Source organism: Dromaius novaehollandiae, chromosome 7 (genome assembly GCF_036370855.1).
Source record: "Dromaius novaehollandiae isolate bDroNov1 chromosome 7, bDroNov1.hap1, whole genome shotgun sequence".
Classification (NCBI taxonomy): domain Eukaryota; kingdom Metazoa; phylum Chordata; class Aves; order Casuariiformes; family Dromaiidae; genus Dromaius; species Dromaius novaehollandiae.
The window spans coordinates 38443161-38462415 of record NC_088104.1 but is presented as its reverse complement, the minus strand read 5'-3'; the positions used below and the strand labels follow the sequence as shown (position 1 = coordinate 38462415).

At 42.4% G+C, this 19255-nt stretch overlaps 1 protein-coding gene across 7 annotated transcripts in view; it reads left to right on the top strand.

Moving 5' to 3' along the window:
* Positions 1-19255, top strand: part of PARD3B (par-3 family cell polarity regulator beta) — a 432959-nt gene that overhangs the window by 364674 nt on the left and 49030 nt on the right. For 5 of the 7 annotated variants that reach the window (XM_064515263.1, XM_064515262.1, XM_064515259.1 and 2 more), the window contains one exon: positions 16771-16906. In XM_064515263.1, coding sequence (XP_064371333.1) covers positions 16771-16906 — 136 coding nt within the window. The remainder of the gene's footprint in view (positions 1-16770; positions 16907-19255) is intronic. The other 2 variants (XM_064515264.1, XM_064515260.1) reach the window with 1 other exon arrangement.

Below are 19255 nucleotides of genomic sequence, written 5' to 3'. Positions count from 1 at the left end.
GGGTGCACAGAGATGGGCTGCATACAGCGTGGCCAGGAGCTGAGGCTCCCTCCTGCTCCAGGACCGGAGCTTGTCCAGGTGTGGTGTATCTGCCTCCTCACTGTCACACCCTGATGACCGGTGCTGTTTCCATATTACCCTGTGTTTCCCCATCTGCCTTCACTGTTGCCATCATCCTTCTGTGCCTGGGAACAGGACTGTGTTTTTATTTTCCACATGTACAGGGCTGATTGCAAGGAGGGTCATATCTCAAACTGGGGCATTGCAGTGACGTTTTGTCTACAGGTATTTATGAGGCAGTCTGGAAAGATTTGGGCCGTCTCAAAATTACAGGGAGGGAAAGAAGCTACACGTCAGAAGCAGGAGCAAGGCCACTCCAGCCTACAGCCTTTACCTTGGCCCTGAGTGCCAAATTTTGCAAGGCCTCATGCCCTCGTGTGTTCGCCTGCCCTTTCAGAGGCAGGCCTGGGCCTCCAAAGCAGCTAGCTGGTGGCCTGCTCCCGTGCAAAGGTGGTGTGCTTAGGCTGATGTTGGTGTGACCTTTTGAGAGCACAACACCATCCCCAAAAAGCTTCAGAGCTTGCTTTCCTGCAGGTCTGCCTGCAAAACACTGTGCAAGCATATCCCGCAGCAAAGTCAATCCCGGACTCTTGAGAATATACCCAAGCAATGGTCCCACCCTCATTTCAAAGGCGATATATGGGGCCGTTATCTGAGCAAATACAGTGCGTGTCACTGCAAATCCATTGATGATGATGAATTCTGGTTACTGTTGACTGCAGCCAGATACAGGATGGTGAGTAAAGGGTAAAACATTAGCCCTTAAGCTCTGTTTTTTTCCTCTAAACAGGTCAGGGTTTCATAAGAGTTCAAGGGAAAAACAAAAAAAGAGAAGGGTAGAGATAGGTCTCAGGGAAAAGACTGGGAAATAAGGAGGCAAGGAAGGAAGAAGGAAAAAAAAGAAAAAGAAAAAGCATCCTTTGGGGAAAAAATCAAATGAAAAGATTTTTAAAAGAGAAGACATTAAGAAAGAGGAAGGAAAAGATTAAAAAAATATGAACAGTGCCAGGAGCCTCTCTGTGCAGACTGGCAAAAGAGGTTTGTATAGAGAAGAGCTAGTTCAGGTATGAAGAAGTACAAGATCTATAGGGAAAGTGGAAAGCTGAATAACATGCATTATTGTGAAACCTTCAAAGAGAAACACATAGAACTATGGGAGCAAATATACTGCAAGAATTATTCCTGATCTGCTGTGAGTGTGCTTTAGTGTCTGAAAACAGCTTGCTCGGGTCAATACTGTTTTTAGTGTCCTGGATTTGCTCTTCTAATGGGTTAACTTGTATGAGTCTGAAAACATTTTAAGATTTTATATTAGGGTTTTGTTTTTTTTTTTTTTTTTTTTTTGCATAATTTCTGTTCCCACGATGTGATGCTGTTGTGTGCCCTCCTTGTGGTAAGAAAAGTAGAATTCCAGGGGTGTTTTACATATGGCTTCAGATGTGATAAAGTCACCCTTCCTTCATACAAGTGTCTTTTTGTGGAAATAAAGGGGTTCAGCTCCTTTCATTTCCCTAAGCTGTTTTATATACTTACGGTGGAAACGTAGCGCTAGAACCAGGACGCCGATGGAACCGCCCAAGGTGGGTGGGTGGTGTTTCTCCTACCTGTCGCCCTGCTTGGTGATGCCGAAGGGAGGATTGCCCGTTGGCCGCGTATGCCATCGCTGGTAATAGCGAGCAAGGCTGCCCCTCGGCGGTGGGGGCTTTGGGGTCCTGCCCTGCGTTGCCCTCTGGTACGGGTCTCCCTCCGCAGAGGGACCTGGCGAGGGGAGCCGGGAGTTTCCTCTGTAAGCGTCCTCCCGAGAAGGCGTTTCAGAAGTGACCTGAGGACGCCGCGTATAAGGATCCTCCGCACTGATGAGGTGTTCTTTTCTGTGTTCGTCTTGTTCAAGCTATGAGATAAAAGCAGTAGAAGAGCTTTGTTTTCTTATTCTTGACTTGGAATACGTTTACTGTTAAGCCTCCCTTCTCAATATCTTTTCTTTAGTGTTCACTTGTCAGCTTTGACCGTGTTCCCCAGGGTGAGATTTCTGCTTGTGTCGTAACGAGGAACAGGACTCGTGCTCTTTTGCATGTGTTGCCACCAGAACGAACGTTTCAGCTGGGCTCAGCAGCAAGGATGGCAACATGCAATAGGAACCGTCCCACATGAGATTTAGATTAACTACTCTTCCATTTGGTTCTTATAATGCCTCAACAGCATGCTCTGATTTGCTGTGTTCACGTAATCCATCATTAATTGTCGGAGTTAGGAAACTAGGCTCTTCTGTAGAGGATGGAGGGAGACAGGCTCCCCTACGCTCCGAGCGGAGCCTCACTTTCTCAGGCCGCAGCTGTGTTACTTGTCTTTTTATTGTTAGCATGGCTTGTTTTCCAAGCACTCTGGGGTGAGGATCTGGGGGGAAACGGTAACGCTCTTACTAGAAATGTTACATTTTTGCCCCTTAAGCCTGGGGGAGCTATGCAGTGGTCAGCGGCTGAGACCTCCGGCTTTGGCGGGGTGGAGGAGACACGGAGTGGCTGTTCCTGCAGCGGGCACAGCCCGTCTCCTCTCCTCCTGGCAGGCCGTGGGGCTCGCAGGGGACAGCCCTCGCGCCCGCACAGCTCCCATCGGTGGTGGCAGGAACGGTATCCTCTGCTCTGTCCTTCCCCCAGGGAGTGCAGGAGGGTAAGTAGAAGCAGTCTGGGGGGGCAGAGCTGCTTATGGGAGAGAGATGGGGTAGAGTTGTGCGAGGGGAGCCTGTCTCCCGCCATCCCCATGCATGGGAGGTGCAGAAGCTCTGTCCCCGCAGTCTCTCAGTCCTTTCCTAGCTGTCTTCCCCAACCTAAAACTTCGTGGCCCTTTCCTGCCCTCCTTTTTTCCCCCAGTTGAAATCTCCACCGCTTCTTTCTGAAACTTGCTTTGCCAATGCTGAGTTGCATTTTGCCATCCCACAAATGAGGACAAACTAAACTACTTTATCTCCATCATTTGGGCAGCAAAATGCAATTTGCTTGTGTTGCTGCAGATCTTTGAACCAGCTCCTGGTCTGGCCACTTTTATCACTTTGCAATCGAATCTGCTGAATACCTCAGACCTTCTTGCAGTGGAAGAAAATGTTCTTTAAAACAAAATAAAAAAGGTGTATTTATGCATGCAAAAACCCACAGTGATATATATGTCCTCATATATCTCCACATGTGTGTATGTACATGTGTATAAATAAAAAATACATATAACACTATGAAAGTCCACACCTTACTTGCTAATGTCAGCTACACTTGATAGACAGCTAAGTCAGACTCTCTTTATAGTCCATTTCTAAAATGAAACCATAAATTTTAAAGCCAGGCTTCATCATTGCAGAGAAAAAAGCTTTTCTAGCCTATTGATGAAATATAACATTTGATAGGATTTATGAGGCCCAGATTCAGGAGGATCATTTGCAGAGCACTTAAAGCAGCTTTTTCCTGCCCTTTGCCTTCCCTCCCCTCAAATACACATACCAAAAAAAGCCATTAGTAATGAAAAATTATTAAGGAAGATTTTTCTTGATTCCGTACAAATGTCAGTTCGAGAGAGAAAAAGAGGAAGAAAACAGTTGCAGGAGTTTTTACAGTAAAGAGGTCTAACTAGAATCCGGCTGACTTGTGTGAGAGGAATACTGACTTTTACTAACTACAGTGTGATTATTTGTTTTAATAGTCATTTACAACGTGTGTGTGTATTTTTTAATAGTACTGTATGGAATTATGAATTTATTTTTTGACCACATTAAGAGATATTCACAAACCAGCCTCCTAAAGTTAAAAATAAAAATGATACCCAGCTTCTCTGTATCTTGATAAAGTTTCCTTCTGGCTTGTATTACTGGAGTGATAATTTCAGAGGAAAAAACATCTTCTGTAACTTGTGATCACAGTATCTGTCAAATGGTAGGAAATGAAGAAAACTGCCAGACAGTGTCAGATTTATTAACAGCTCTAAGAAAACCAAAATTAATGCATTTTCTTGTCTTTGATGGGTTGAAATGTCCATGTGCTGTACTTATCTTAATGGACAAGTGAAGGAAGTAGCACTCATCAATTAGCTCTCTCATTAAGCTGACTGCAGCTTAATCTGGAGCGCATGCGGGAGGGCCGTGTGCTCCCCGAGCCATACCGCAAAGGTGGTGTGGTTGCTGGTAGGCAGCACTGGTGCTTCGCGCGGCCGGGAGCCAGGCAGCTCCGCGCTGCCCGCCGGAGCGTGGGACGAGAGCGTGCCGTCCCCGGAGGCCGCCTGGGCAAGGTGGGAGGGGGCCAGCCCCGCCACCCCCTACCGCTCCGGTTTGGGGGGAGCTGGTGGCCTGACTTCTGCTGGAAAACTGCATTTCCACCTGGTAATAACCAGCTCTTAACCATTTGGATTGAAAATGCCTGTGTGGGAGGTGTCCCGAAGCTGAATTTTTATGGAACATGATGACAGCTGTTTTGGGGGGGCCTGGAGGGAGGGAACAAAGGGCTGTTTTGCCTCTGTAGAAAGTAAAAATACGAAGCATATGGTTCTTTTCAGTAAGAAGCTGTAGTCTTTCCATACCCTGGAACAGGGGCTTTATATTTAGGAAGGGAACACAGCCTAGTCCTGTACCAGACTGTGCCTTTTGCCATCCCCTGAACGTCGACAATTTGACTAAATTGTAAGACTTCGAGTACTTCCCACACACATGATAGAAACTTGGCTGCTGACTTTACCAAAAGTGTTAGTCTTGATGTGCCAGAGCCTAGACATATTTTTCCAAGTAGTCGGTTCTCCTAGCTGCAGGGACCAGAGAGGTTCCTGGTGCAGGAATGGAGGATGAGGTGACCTGGGTAGGACCAGTGTCCCCCTGCTCTTACGAGACACCTTTCTGGGAGCAAAAGGGTGAGACGGTTTGAATGCCAAATCGTAACAAAAGCCATGGAGGGGCAGGACAAGAATAAGGACAAGGAAGAGGCAGGATTGCTGGAGCTGCCAGAGTTGGGATGAATAAAAGAAATGTATATGGGGAGGTGCTGGGCCAGGGCAGAGCAGTGGGAAATAAGTGGGTGCTTCGAAGTAGAGGCAGTTCTTTCCTTTTGAGAGCTTGACACGCTGGAAGCTTAATGCTCTTTTGATGTGTTAGACTTGTTCACGAGCATTTTGAAGCAATGCGGAAAGGAAGAGCTGTCTGGTGTCCCAAGCCAGCTGCAGCCTGATGGTTACTAGCAGGCTGCTTTGTGAGATGCTTCTGGGAGATGGATCTCAAGGAGTACTGGACGGAGAGTGGGACTAAAGATGGCAGTTGAAACCATAAGAGCAAACATAAATGGAGAAACTGAGAAAATTAAGGAGAGTGTTCTGTATTCTTTGGGGAAAGGGAGAGGATTAATTGAGCAGAGATACGCTGAATGCTTGGTTTGGCATTCCTAGGACATCCCAGCCAAACGTGGAGAAAGAGCCTTGCTCTTTCTCTTCAGGGTGAGATACAAAAGGAAATTAGTGTGTTGTTTGAAGTCTGTGCTGGAAGATTTTGTGACTTCGTTTTTTCTGTTTTAATTTAACATTTTCTCAATACAGTTACTGAAAAGGAGGACCCTTACCTTCCATCTTAGATATCTGAAAATCAGCCCAGACTTCTCCAAGTAGAACAGTGGGAGTATTGCAGGGGTGCAGTGGAGCCGCAGCCCTAATGAGAAGGAGCTAAAGATGCTGTGCATGGCTGAAAGTCCTGGAGCTCCCCTCGCTCTGCTCAGCAATAAAAAGTAATGAGGTTCCACTTTTAACTTCAGGCCTTTGAGTTCAGAAATACTCCTCCAAAACACAGTTCTGCTCAAAGTGTTTTATTTTGTTGACATGGGGCTTGCAATGAAGACTGGTTGAAGGAACGTGCGCTCCTTGGTCTTTGCAGAGGGGAACAAAGCCACTTGGTGGTGCAAAGCCCGGCCGTGGGGGGAAGAGATGCCCCCGGAGGGGCGGATGCTGGAAGGCTGGGTAGGGTGGCTTTGAAGGTAGCAGACCTTTGCAAAATCCATCAACTGCTTCAGCATCTGGCAGTGTTTCTTTTGAGCAGTAACCACAAGCTAAATTTGCCATATATAATTCCTGAGAGAAGCTAGTGGTAAATGTTGCTTTGACGTTTGAGTGTGTTCCTGTGAAGCTGCTCAGATCTGAGTTATAGTTTGGAAATACTGCCCTATCAGTAAGAGAGCTAAAATGAGTTTACCTTCAGAGGTTGTCTCTGCAGTATCATTGCCATAAAACTTCTAGCCCCTTGCGCTACTACAATGTAGAAAATATAATTAAGTCTCTCTAGCACCTCTTTTAAAAGTTCCTTGTGTCACTTCAATGTATGTATTCAGAATGGGTGAACTTTGGATCGCTATATTAGAGTTGGGGTGCTGCAGAAAGAGCGAGTATGGATTATACTCCCTCTGTGACAAGCTCCATGGATTATAAGGACCATTCTAACATGCTGAAATGTGCTTTTATTTTGCTGTGCGTTGCACTGTTAGCTAGCAAAATGCATTAGAAATAATTTCATTTGTTATCTTTCCTTTTCTTTCGCTTGTAGTTAGAGTGTTAAATGCTTTCCTTATAAGGCTTACATGCTTCACCTTGCATGTGCCAGTGGCTTAATAAGAACATCTGCTGTCTTTCTGTAGCAAATCTGATGATTTTTCTATGCACGTATATTTAGTTGTGCATATAAATAGAATCCAGGCACTGTTAGATGTGTATGAAAGTGCACGTCAAATTGAAATGGTAACATATGAGGTTTTCTGCAGTTCCATTTATGAAGTATCAAGTTAAAAACAAAGCTGTGAAGTAGCCAGATAACTTTCTTTCTGCTGCGAAGACATATGCTTGTACAGGCTAACCCAATTAGATCTCTGATATATGCTGAGAATGGTCAGTATATCATGTGTTGTATCGTTGTCGGAGAGTTGCTTTTTCATTATGGCTGGACTTTTAGACAGCAGAATGTAGGAGAGCGTTGCTCCAGATGTCTGGCTCCTTTCGCCGGTTTTGTTGCTGTCTACAGCAAAATTTGAGTTTTAGCTCAACAGTGCAAATTCCCTTTGAATCTTTGGATGCCTTAAACAGTGTAGTGCTGGAATACGTGTAAACGTCTACAAAGTATGGTGATTGGAGTGGCTGGTTTAAGAGAAGCTATAAAACGGTTCCAGCTGGAGTGCATTCTTGAGGTAAGCTCAAAATACGCTCCAAATTGTCAGCACACTACTCAGGAAAAACACAAGAAACAAATCATCTTTAGTGTGCTTTGCTTCCTTTAATGCACAGAAGAATGGTGTAAATGGAAGCCAGTCAATTTTCAACAGTTTGTGTAAAATTGTCCCTAGGTTTTACTTCTATACTTCAGCTTTTGTGAATAAATGCATCCCACTGGTATGTGCATGCACGGTTATTTTAAGTAGATCCGCATGTATTTCTGTGGCCATAACACCATGTGTATTTTAGTAAGTATTGTGTATCTGTCCATTAGTATTTATGTGGCACTGAGAGCTTCGGTTCTTGTAATTTTTAATAAACATTGATGGTGTTAGTAGTTTATACTGAGAATTCACTATGCTCCATCAAAATGGCAGCTCTAATTAGGTTCCTTGAATTAGCTAATGGATTTGGAGAAGGATAGCTTACAAAGCTCTTACAGCTGTCCAACATACTCCTGCCATGGCAGAAAGACAAAAGGCCCCTGGAAGCTACAGACTTTAAAGCTTTAGTAGAAATGTGGTTGACAGTTAAAAAAGATAAATTACGTTTGTATTCTTTTCCCTGTAAAAGCCCTGATACTGGATTAATGTTATCCTAGTAGTGATCATTCATTAAAAACACCAAAACAACCCCCCAACTTTATGGCATGGATGCATTTTGGCTGGAGATCTATCATTTTCCCTGACACTTCGCACGTGGTATAAATAAATTCTTTAAAAAAAAAAAAAAAAGTGTGAACTGTGTCTGTAACAGGATTGCAGACACAGAGACTTGTTGAGCTGAGACTGAGATTTCTACCTCATTTCTACCTAGGCCAGATATTATAAAAACAAACCACAGAGAGGATTAGTTGCTGCTGCTCCAATGGCATGAATTTGCATGCGTGTAGGATGAAGGATATGGTCTCTTACAGGAAACTCAGAGCCATGAGAAAATGGGTAAGTTACTCCTGGCTTTGTAGTTTTCAGCAAAATGCGCTTTTGAATGTGGACAGCATTATCTGCTGCGAGCGGATCCTCAGATGCTCGATCCTCTCCTTCCCCAGGGCGGACAGCAGTCCCGACTGGAGTGAATTGTCACCCTTGCTGCCTCCTGCCTGTGCCTGGTGCGCTAAAGGCAACTCCGGAGGGACTCCTGCGTGGCTAAGTCTTTGGAAGCCTGTGGAGTACTTATTATTTCAGCTTTAGCGATATGTTTAATAAGCTGTAGTGCAAAAAAGCAATAGTCTGCAGATGAAAAAAGCTAGCTGCCAGTTGCGGACAGGTGTGATAGCCATTAAGAAGTGGAGCTACATTTCCTCACTACGATTCAGCGTTCAGCGTTTGCTTTGTTGGATTGTTAAAGCGGCTGTAAATGAAGTTGGAGGGCTGAAAAGCTGCTCTGTGTTGGTGTGACCTATCTATTGTAGATATGCCAGCTGCTTTGCATCAATAAAGTAAAATACCCCCATCCCAAGCCCTGTTGTAATACAAAGTGCCAAAAAAGGCAATTTAAGTATTTTGCCGTGTAAATCCAGAAGAAATTACCTTGGAGAGAAGGCCCTCAATTATGCCTCACACGTGACTTCTGCATGATGGATAAAAGGCATAATTGATATCATCTTTAGTGAGGAAACCAGAAACTGTTGCATTGTCTAGAGGCTACTGAAAATACCAGGAAAATCTGTTTTTCATTATTTTCATTGTGTATTGTTTATAGAGAGTTTGGTTGTTGTCAGCAGCCGAGTCCCTAATCTCTCTGCTTTCCTAGCCCTTTGGAGACATGTGCACATCTCAGATCAACAAGACAGCAGCAAACTGGTCGCATGCCAGAAACACAGACATTGCCATTAGCCAGCCTGAACTATAAGCGTCTTTTTTATTATTATTAGTTAAAATCTAGTGATTGGTTGCCTTGATGAGGTACGATGCATTGAGCAGAAAAAAACGATGTCTTTTCTTTCAAGTAAAGATAACAAGCTGGCTATAAACAGGATGATGTCTCCTTTTTTTCTTTCTCCTCCACTTGATTGCAAATGACTTGTTTCTGTTGGAGCAGCACATACCATGTCTGGTGTTAGGGTCAAGTTAAACCTTAGCGTGCCAGTTCTGTTCCCTAAAGCAACAAATTAGGCTATACCTCCCGTTATTTCTGGCCAGCCATACCCTATAGGTTATATAGGAGAGAAGGGGAGACGAGAAGTGCCCTTGATTGAAGAGATGATGCTCATTTGAATGTCTAGGCCATCTGCCATGACAAACAGGAGAAGGTGTTGTATGTCATGTGAAAGGAGGGAAACATAAAAGGACACTTTATGTCAAGCTACTGAGAGATGTTTTATAAACAGTTTGGAAAAACTGAAAGTGATACAAATCTGTTAGTCTTAATCTCCAAATAATTCTTCTGAGGCTTCTGTAAACATGTTATGAGCTGTTTTGGAAAAGAACAGGTTAATGGCACTGCAAATTCGTATCATGCAAGATTCTCTTCCCTTCTTTCTTCCTAATGAATCTCTAGGAACCTAAGAATATTATCTTCTTTCTTTCCACTAAGCTCCTAATGTCAAGGGGTCAGTAGTGATGGTACAGGGTCAATAGGACTCAATTTACATCCAGACAAATGGTAGTCATGTGCTGCCCTAGGAGCCTTTGACCTTTTGGACGTAAGTGGTTGTACTGCTTTTATGTTAGCCTAAAGAATTGAAAGGTGACAGCATATGTTCCACCAAAGAGCAGTTATGACTTCTTTTTAAGTATTGTAAAGCAAATTACGACTCAGGGACTTCAGTATGCAAATTCAAATAGATGTAAATAGCTAAGCTACTTCAGTGAAGTTTGATTTCCTGCAGTTTATCTGTGATCCTTAACTTTGTGTGTATTTACGCACACATGGATGGAGAGAAACATATCCACCTCCTGCTTCTCTGTCAGCCCATCTATCTGGACCCTTTCAGGATAGTCCTGTCTATATGGCACTGGCCCTGCCGTCTTCCTTCCAGCCAGTCTTCACAAGTTTCCGAATCAGGTGTCCTACTCGGGCCCCTTTCCATTGATGCAGACTGTAATTGTGTATACACGAGACCCACTCCTGCCCTGAGCAAGAGAGCAAGTCGCGTAGAGCCCAATAAAACAATGCCCATGGTTCCAGCAGCCAGCGAGTCGTGGCCCTCAGACTGGGTCCTCACTGTGGGACGTGCGTAGCTGAGACCCAAGCTATCTCTGAACATCAGAGATGATCCGAGAGCCTACAAGGCTATCTGGGTACTGTCAATGAGAAACTTCCAACAAGTGTTTTATTGACATATCATTCATTTACTCGAGTACATATGAAAACAACAAATGTGCATTTCCTCCTAAACTTGCTTGCCCTTGGTGGGTGACAAAGATGAAAGCTGAAATATTGTAGAGTTATGTTCTTATCATTGATTTTCTTTTTATCACTTTCCACCATTCTTTTTATTCCTTCCTACTATTAGGGTTGCTGAAATATCTTCCTAAGCAATGTAATACTTCAGGGTAGGAAAACGAGGGCTGGAACTGAAAGAATAATGTCCTTGAATATTCATTTGTTATAACTCCAAAATGAAAGTTTTACCATAAGTGAAATATTCTCTTACTCAGTCTGTTGGATTCCTTTATATTGTACGTCTCTGTGCAGACCAGTATGTTCCTTTCAGTCTATAAAATCGGTTTTGGTTTATAGCGGATTGTGACTGGAACATTGTCCATTCTCTTGAGTCAGTGTGAATCAAGTTTTGTGTTGTATTTGTTTGCTAATGGAAAATTCACTAAAAGAATAATTTTTCTTTTCTTTTTTTTCCAACTTGGAAACCCAAGTTGTTTGTTTAGAGGCTGACAGTCAGCTGGGTGAAATCAGCGTTGGAAATAAGTGGCTGGCAAAAAAGCTCTGTGCAATATTAATGCATTTAGGAAAACCACTGGAAACAAAATGTTTATTGCCTCAGAAAATGTGTGTTTATATACAGCTTTAAGTGGTTCGTCTAAGTCTGTACATGTGACACTTGTTTTTAATTTTGTGCTATCTAGAGATGCAGTAAGAAGCCACTAATTTGAAAAACGGCATTTTTAACCTGAATGATTGAAATCCAGATTAGTTACTCACAAGAAGAATAGAGGGGATATTTTTGTGCAAAAGCTGAGCCATATTGTATATATTAAATACTAATGATGGTGTTTTGATTCACTGAAAAAATAACTCATCTTTCATGTTAGGAATGCCATGGTACTGCTATGGTGCTTGCTCGTCTAGCTCTACAGAGATGGTGGAGTGAAATTTCAGTTGTGTTTTAGATGAGGTTAGAGGGACTTTGAGGAAAAGCCTGTGCCAAATTACAGTTTCCATTTTGTTTTTGGGACACCTATTCTGACTGTATGCTTGAGTGGCCGTTTGTAGATCTTCAGCACCTTCTGGGCAGTCTTTGGTGCAATGGAGCGGTCAGAGCCCATCAGCATTGCTTGTCCTTTCTTTGCTAAAACACTGAGTTCCCTACCAGTAGGGGAGATGCAAGAGCATAGATATCCTCTCTTCCCAGTTCACAACACATGGAGGAAAAGCTTTTAAAAATTGTGCTCATCTGAGACAGGAGACTTTTGCACCATGAGAAGCAACCCAGGCAAGACGGCTAACTAGAGGGCCACCTGACCAAAAAGTCAGTGGACACCCAAAACTCCTGGGGGTACAAACCAAGGCAATCGCTTTTAGAATTTTGCTCTTGCCCTCATGGATGTGTAAATCTTTTGTCTTTTTCCAGTGAACTTTGGATAAGAAATGCCTTTGAAAGTGCATGTGATCTGGTGGTTGGATCCGGACACACAGACTGGTCTGAATCCAGAAAACAGGACTAGGGAGCTGTCATGACAGCAGCTCTAGAGCAATTTTCTTTTGTGACATTCCAAGTATATAATATTGGTGGAAGAGAATATTATCAGTCACATTTTGCAGACAGTGTCTGAGAGAAGCAGAAGTTAAGACCTTAATTGAAATGAATGAAATAGTAGGAGACTTTCTTCTACTGTCAGTGGTTCCTCACTGAAACCCAGAGCCCACTGTTGTAAAGCAATTGAGGCATCTGACTTTCAGCAAACTTAAAAACAAAAAACAAAAAAAAAACAAAAAAAAACAAAAAAAACCCTTTCTTTAAAATTGCAGTAAGCAAAACAGAACCTGTGTAGTGACTCGGACAAATGCAGATGCAAGGCTGCAGCCCCTGATGCCTTGTGGCTGTCTGTCTAGCTAGCAATACGGCCCCAGTGACACAGAAACTCTTTCTTTCTTTCAAGCCAGAAGATAGCTTTGGTTTGTAAGGCTCATCTCTAGCAAAAGTACAGGATGGCTGATTTTTCTTCTTCTGATGGTTCATATGAGATAATTATATATTTTTTTTAATTTCCCCCCAAAAAAGTCCTTGCAGTATGTGCAGCTTATTTAAACTGTTGAACTTCTTCTCTTAAGATTACTTGGTGCTTGGGTTTTTGGAGGGTTTTTGCTACCATTGTATGAAATCAGCATCTGAATCTTCACTGAAGTCTATATAAAGTTTCTCAGAGACTTTTCCCCACCTAGATGTTCTTTAAAAACTGCCCCCAAAAGCTTTGAGTTCCATCCCAGCATCAGCCCCTTCTGAGTCAGTCTCCTTGCATTCAGTGCAAGTCTAGAAAACCATCCTGAAATCAATCATCAAGTCTTCTGCTTCCATGCGGAGTGGATGCTTCTCTCTCGATTTTGTCGTGACACCTGAGAAGTCGGTGGGTCGGTTAATTGTGCCTGTGAGCCCGTATGTTTGTGGGGGGCAATGGGAAGCGTGTGGCTGTGCAGCCCCGTGGGAAGGACCTGCAGTGCATGGCAGAGAAGGGAGTTTTACACGAAATTGTAGACGTGACGAGGACTGTTAATATTTATATCTCCTCAAAGAGGGAGCAGTACATTAAATGTAAAGCTACTGTAAAAGAAATCTGTCTCCTATCCTTACTAGTCTTTGTGAAAAGCTTCAGTAAGTCTCCTTAAAATAAATTGACTTTGATTGGAGTATTGTTTTTATATTTCTTCTGTAAGTTCAGGTTCCTTTTTGGTATAAATAGTTATGAATCCTAAACATTTGAACCGGTATTCATCTATCGTTTCCCTGTCTGAGAACTGCTATCTGATCAAACCAATATTTTTTAATTATGTATTTATAGGCAGATGAGAGAATAGTTTACAGTCAATGTATGATCTTCTCTGCAAATCTTGGAAAATTGTGTTGTTTTTTTAATATTGCCTTATCGGTTTCTTTTTTATATTACTGATGACTTCATTCTGTTTGAATTCAATGCTTCAGTTTCTTTGGGGTAAACTAATAGATTATGTATGCGATATTTGCACAGTGCTGATTGAATTCATCTGGTGAGTTTGAATGTGGTTCATATATTCACATAATTGTCGGGAGCCAACTTGAAATTCAGAACTGTTTCATGATCATTGCATAGGGCATCATATTCATCTCACGTTATTCAGGAGTGGGTAAAACTTTCATGGCAAGCTGCATACGCGGCTCCTTCAGAAGCCAGTCTTTTATATTTGTGCCTATAAACAGTGATGGAGAAAAAAAAAATTGAGTTGTTGCGTCTTAAGCTTTATCCTAAGAAAATGAAGCTGCTGTTGTGCTGATCGTCCCTTTGCCAGTCTGTTCCCACACACACACACCTTTCTAACAGCTTCTGAACGTACTGGCCAATTTTGATCAGATTTGACAGATGATGGTCAAAGACACTAAGTCACCATAAGTTTCACAGAAAAAGCAGCCTGCTAGAGAGTCCGAGATTAATGCCCTTGCTGGGAGAAACACTGCAGCGTGAACTCAGTCACGTTATCAGACACCAGAGAATCCACATGAGAGAAGAGGCACAGAAAATCAGACTTCATGGAGCTGCTTGTTTCCACAGAGATTATGCTTGTGTTTTCACAGTAATCCAGATGGATAAGTTTCCATTTGGTGCTATCTTTCATTCAAATGTTCCTACTCATTCTCATGGTTAGGTTTTGTACTTTAATATGGCGTGGCAGAGGTTTGCCAAAGAAAAAGCTGTCAACCCCAGACTTTATATATATATATATATATATATATATATATATATATATATGTATATATGTATATATGTATATATATATGTATATATATATGTATAAAATCAATCTCCATTTGTCCTGCAGCTCCTTCCACCTGCCGGCTAGATGGGCTTTAGCAAAAGGAAGCGTACCTAGAGGAGATTTGCAGCAAATGGAGCACAGGCTGCTGTTGCTGCTTCTCACAGTATTTGACGCTCTGCTTGAATGAATGAATCTGAAGTTTCATTCAAAAAAAGAAAAACCTTCATGATATTGTCAGATTACCTCTTCAGCCAAAAAATACTTGGAGGTAAAAAGCGGGTATGTGGCAATCAGACCACTGGGCACAGGTGCTAATACAGTTTGCAGAGAGCTGCAGGGAGCCAGAGCTGCTTGACTCAACCAGACATTGCCTGTATTTTCTTGCTTCCCCCCTCAGCTTCTGCTGCTTTGGGGGTAATGGTGTTGGCCAAGCAACAAGGACAGCATTGCACTTGGGGCCTCTTCTGTATGGTGGCAGCCCTGATTAAACTCTTTATTTTCTGTAGACACAAGTAAAGCCAGGGGCTTTCACAAGTATTGTGTTGCTCATGCATTGTGCTCCAGAGTTCACTGTCCTGAGTGGTATCCCCCATTAACCAGTCTCGATCCCAGTATCCTGTAAACTGGAGATGGTTCTCCACTAGTTAACGAGATTTCACATGTGAAGTTGCTCACATGCAAGGACAAGGACTATGGAAAGTGTCAGGAGGAGAAAGAGGGAATGTGCATTTTTTTTTTTTTTAATAGACCACAGAGTTTATACAAGCTTTCTGCACCGTCTTGGCAGATGATGAGAAAAATTTCCTGTGCTCTGGAAGAGCTGGGTAAGTCAGCCAAAGCAGCTTGAGACCTCGGGGCTTTGTAGAGGAGAGGGGCCCAGGTTGCTTAGGAGCCAGGGAAGCAAGTCATTCCAGTGTTCACTTCTTGTGGAAACATCTTGATGCTGCAAGCAGACATTCCCAGTGCTGGCTGCATGCTCCGTTGCATTTGCACCCAATGTGAAATCTCCCTTCATCGGAAATTAATTTCAAACCTAATTTAGCCACCAATCTAGATGGCCATTAGATACTAGAAACTGTTTATTATTGAACTGATGGGTTTATGTCCAATCTTTTATACGTGCTTTATAAATTCAGTTTACTATGAAAAATCCTATAAATGTCTTTCGTAGAGTCTGGCAAACACAGGGGAAGGCGGTATGACAAGGTGCTCCACGGAGGGTGGTTCATGTGGTTAAATCCATCCTGCTGTAGCCCATTCTCAGAGGGGCAGAGTTAAGGTTGCAGAGTAAGAGACTGTCTGAGGATGTGCTGCAATAACTAGGTTTTGTTGGTGTTGGTTTAGGATTGGCCCCAGATAAGTTGCACATCAGTCTCCTGTGAATGCTGGTAAATGTTACTGAGCCGTGCAGTCAGTATCCACCCCAGTGCTGATGAGAGCAGGGCTAGAAATAGCTGCAGGAAAGTTTTAGTTTATCCGTATTCAATGTGACTGTATTTTTTGAAGTTTTATTCTTGGGGATTTTCGAGTTGGGGTAGGGGTGGTGGTTAATCCTTCCAGGTATTGCATGAGCTTCCACAGTCGTGTAAGTCCAGCTGTAAGGTTTTGGAAGGCTTATGAGCTCAAAACCCACAAAGACATGCATGTGTTTAACTTGACAAACTGAGTAACTCCACTAGCTTTAGCAAGGCAGTCTGTAGAGTATGCAGTTCAGCATACAAGCAAGTCTTTGTTGGATTACTGCCTAATTACCACTTTAAAAAAATGGTGTCAAGATTTGAGAGTGTGCTTTCCCATCTCCTTTGCCTCCCGTGTATTTTCATGGCTGATGTTTTAGTTCTTTGTATAATTGGGAAGGAGGTCGTTCTTGTGGGATAAAACCTTTTCTGTGCTGCTTTGTGAATAAAGTCTATTCTTTACCTCGAACGAATGTAATTTTAGGGAAATTCCACATTTAGCGTGGGAGCAAAAGGAAACATTTTTCTGGCAGCTTATCATCATCATCATCATCATTTTTATTAAAATATGATAGCCATTTATAGTTGCTCATAGGAATGTTAAAAGTTTCCTTGTGCTCCCCCATCTGTCTGCATCCATCTGTTGTCTCTTGTCGTGTACTGGAATTGTAAGTTCTTTGGACAGGGACAGTCTTTTTTGAAAATGGGGATCAAGTTCACAGTTAGGAGCTTTATTAATAGGAGAATGCAAAAATAGGGGTGATGTGAGCTACTATGCAGGTCGGGACAGTCAGAGGTTCACAGTGCATTCATCTCACAGGTGCGAGTACTTCGCGTGTGTGCTCAAGTAGGTATCTGGCGCGTGTTTAAGATACATATGTACAGATGAGTTTTATTTAACTGTGTTTTTTTCCCTCAGCAGCTGTCCAGGTGCTGTGAATGCTGATCGTATCCAGAAGCTACGGAAGGAGTACCATCAGGCCAGGCGAGAGGGCTTACCTTTCTATGAGGAGGACGAGGGAAGAACACAGCCATCTGAGTATGAGCAGCGTTGGGTAGGTCCGCAGCGTGATGCAAAGTGCTATTGCAGCATTCAGGGTTTGCAGAAGATGCTGATTTGTTGACGCTTTCCAGAAGTCGTTGTGTCAACTTAACATGAATTCCGGTTTTGTAGAAATGAAGAAATCTTTTAATGCCAAGCCACCAAAGAAAACATGGATATCCTGAAAACTTGCCTAAAAATAACATGTCTATTCACTGTATTGATTTAGGCCCAGGTTTCCTCTCTCCCAGGGGAGGCCCAAGATATGCAGTCCTTGCCAAACTTTCAGTCACATGTGGTGGCATCAAGGCTTTTCAGCAGGATTTATGGTACTCTCTTAGTTCATCCAGTGATTCCCTCTGGGTTTAATGAGAGCATTAGAAGAACAGACTCTCACTGTGCTTCGCTGTAAAGTGAGAGGGAGGAAATGTAAGCATGTCTGCCCCTGCCCGCCCTTCTGCACACAAGCCGCTAGCAATCTGGCCATGATAGATCCTCAGTCACTTTTATGAAGTGAAAAATGGAATATTTTGCTCCTCTTCCATTAAAGGATCTTAAAATATTTTGCCAATGGTAAGGAACTGTTAGAGACATACTGTATTCCCTATTGTATATCTAGGAGTCATAGGACACAGAGACACACAGTCTTTGGGTAATCTATGGTAGAACCAGTGAGAAAATCAAGAGCATCTGATTTTTCAATGTGTTAAATGCAACAGCTGTGGCCTATAGGATCAAATTGTAGCACTCGGGAGCTTCACCTCAGCAAGATTTCAGGGGTGGGCTCTGTCTCTTCAGAAGAAAATATAATCAATGAGCATTCAAAAATGTAACTCTTTGACATGATGCCATTTATGCTATATTGAAAATTTTAGTTAAAAGAGAGACAAACAGAACTGTGTTAAAATCTTTAGAATCAAAATAGATTTGAGGTTTGTACTAACATCACCGTTGTTTTTAATGTCCCCTAAGCTATCAGGGCAAATGATGAAGTGAAATCTTTAGCAGCGGGGGTGATAGTCAAAGAAAAATCTTATATGAGACTAAACTTTATTACAACCACAGAGAGATACAGTGAAAAATGACGTTTTTACATAAATTAACATATATTTGTTCATTAACCCCCCAAAATGTTTTTGTATTTATTACTCTGTTTTAATTACCAAAAATATCACCTTCAGCAAAATAATTCGTTCCTTAGAAACTTTAATCTGCTGCCTTGAATTTTGTGACCCAAATTTGGGAATCTGTGTGGCTGCCTTTCTTCTTCAGAATAGCTATTGCAAACTAAAATTAGAATATGCATCAAATGTGTCTGTCTCTTGAAATCTTACAGCACATTAAGTGTCCTGACAGGGACCCCAGACCTGCCCGGTGGTACATCTTCAGCAACCTGAGGATTTCTTCTGCTTATCTGAAACTCATAGAGCTTTGTTAACTCTCAGAGGATGTTCAGATTTGTGGTCCAGCGTAGTTTCCTAGGAGTCACAAAGGCTCCTTGTAGCTAATCCTTTTTAAGCCTTTTCTATTAGGTATAATGCCCAGAGATTACTGATTTCCAAAGCTTTGCTTTTCATATGAGGTAAGTTGTCCTTAATCAGAGCACCTAGAAGAGAGTTTTGAATCTCTCAATCTTGAACTGATTAATAGGAGCGGCACCAGGATTGTTTTGGGTTCTCCTTCAAATGCAGAATATTTTTAAACATTTTTGTTGTGAGGAATGGCAGTCTGCTTTAAACTCAGAGTCCACCTTAAGGGCTGTAATACTCTGACGCTTGTTGCTGCAACAGTTCCTCCTGTTGAACTGGCTTACAAATTTCAAAAACTTCTGGTCTCTCACTGCAACGAAATCAGGGTGCATCCACCGATCCATCCAGCCTTGCTTTGGTCTGGACAGCAATGGGGCCACAGCTCGCTCTCTTTTGGCTCCTGTCTGGAAGTCCTTGAGCTTTACTCTGACATGTGGTTTTACTTTTAAAATATATATGTTACATTCATACATTCAAAGGAAGAAGAAGAAACAAAAATAGAATCAAAATATTAAAAAGAAAACAAATGTCTCAAAAGCATCTTGCCAGGACAGTCTTCCAGACATTTTATAACTAATATCATGTTTCCCACCTCAGACTGCTGACCCTTAGCTGTACTGCGGTAACCCAGATTGAACAACAGCTGATTTTCTCCACCCTTACTCATCAGTGAAGAGACACGCTGATGACTAATTGCATCATTGTAAATAAATAAAAACTTGTTCTAATCTCTAGGATGTCAGGTCTCTCTTTAAAGAGTGAGCAGACAGCTGAGGAGGAGGAAAACCTTCTGGTATAAGCTTTCTTACTTCCCACAGAAGGTTATGTCACCA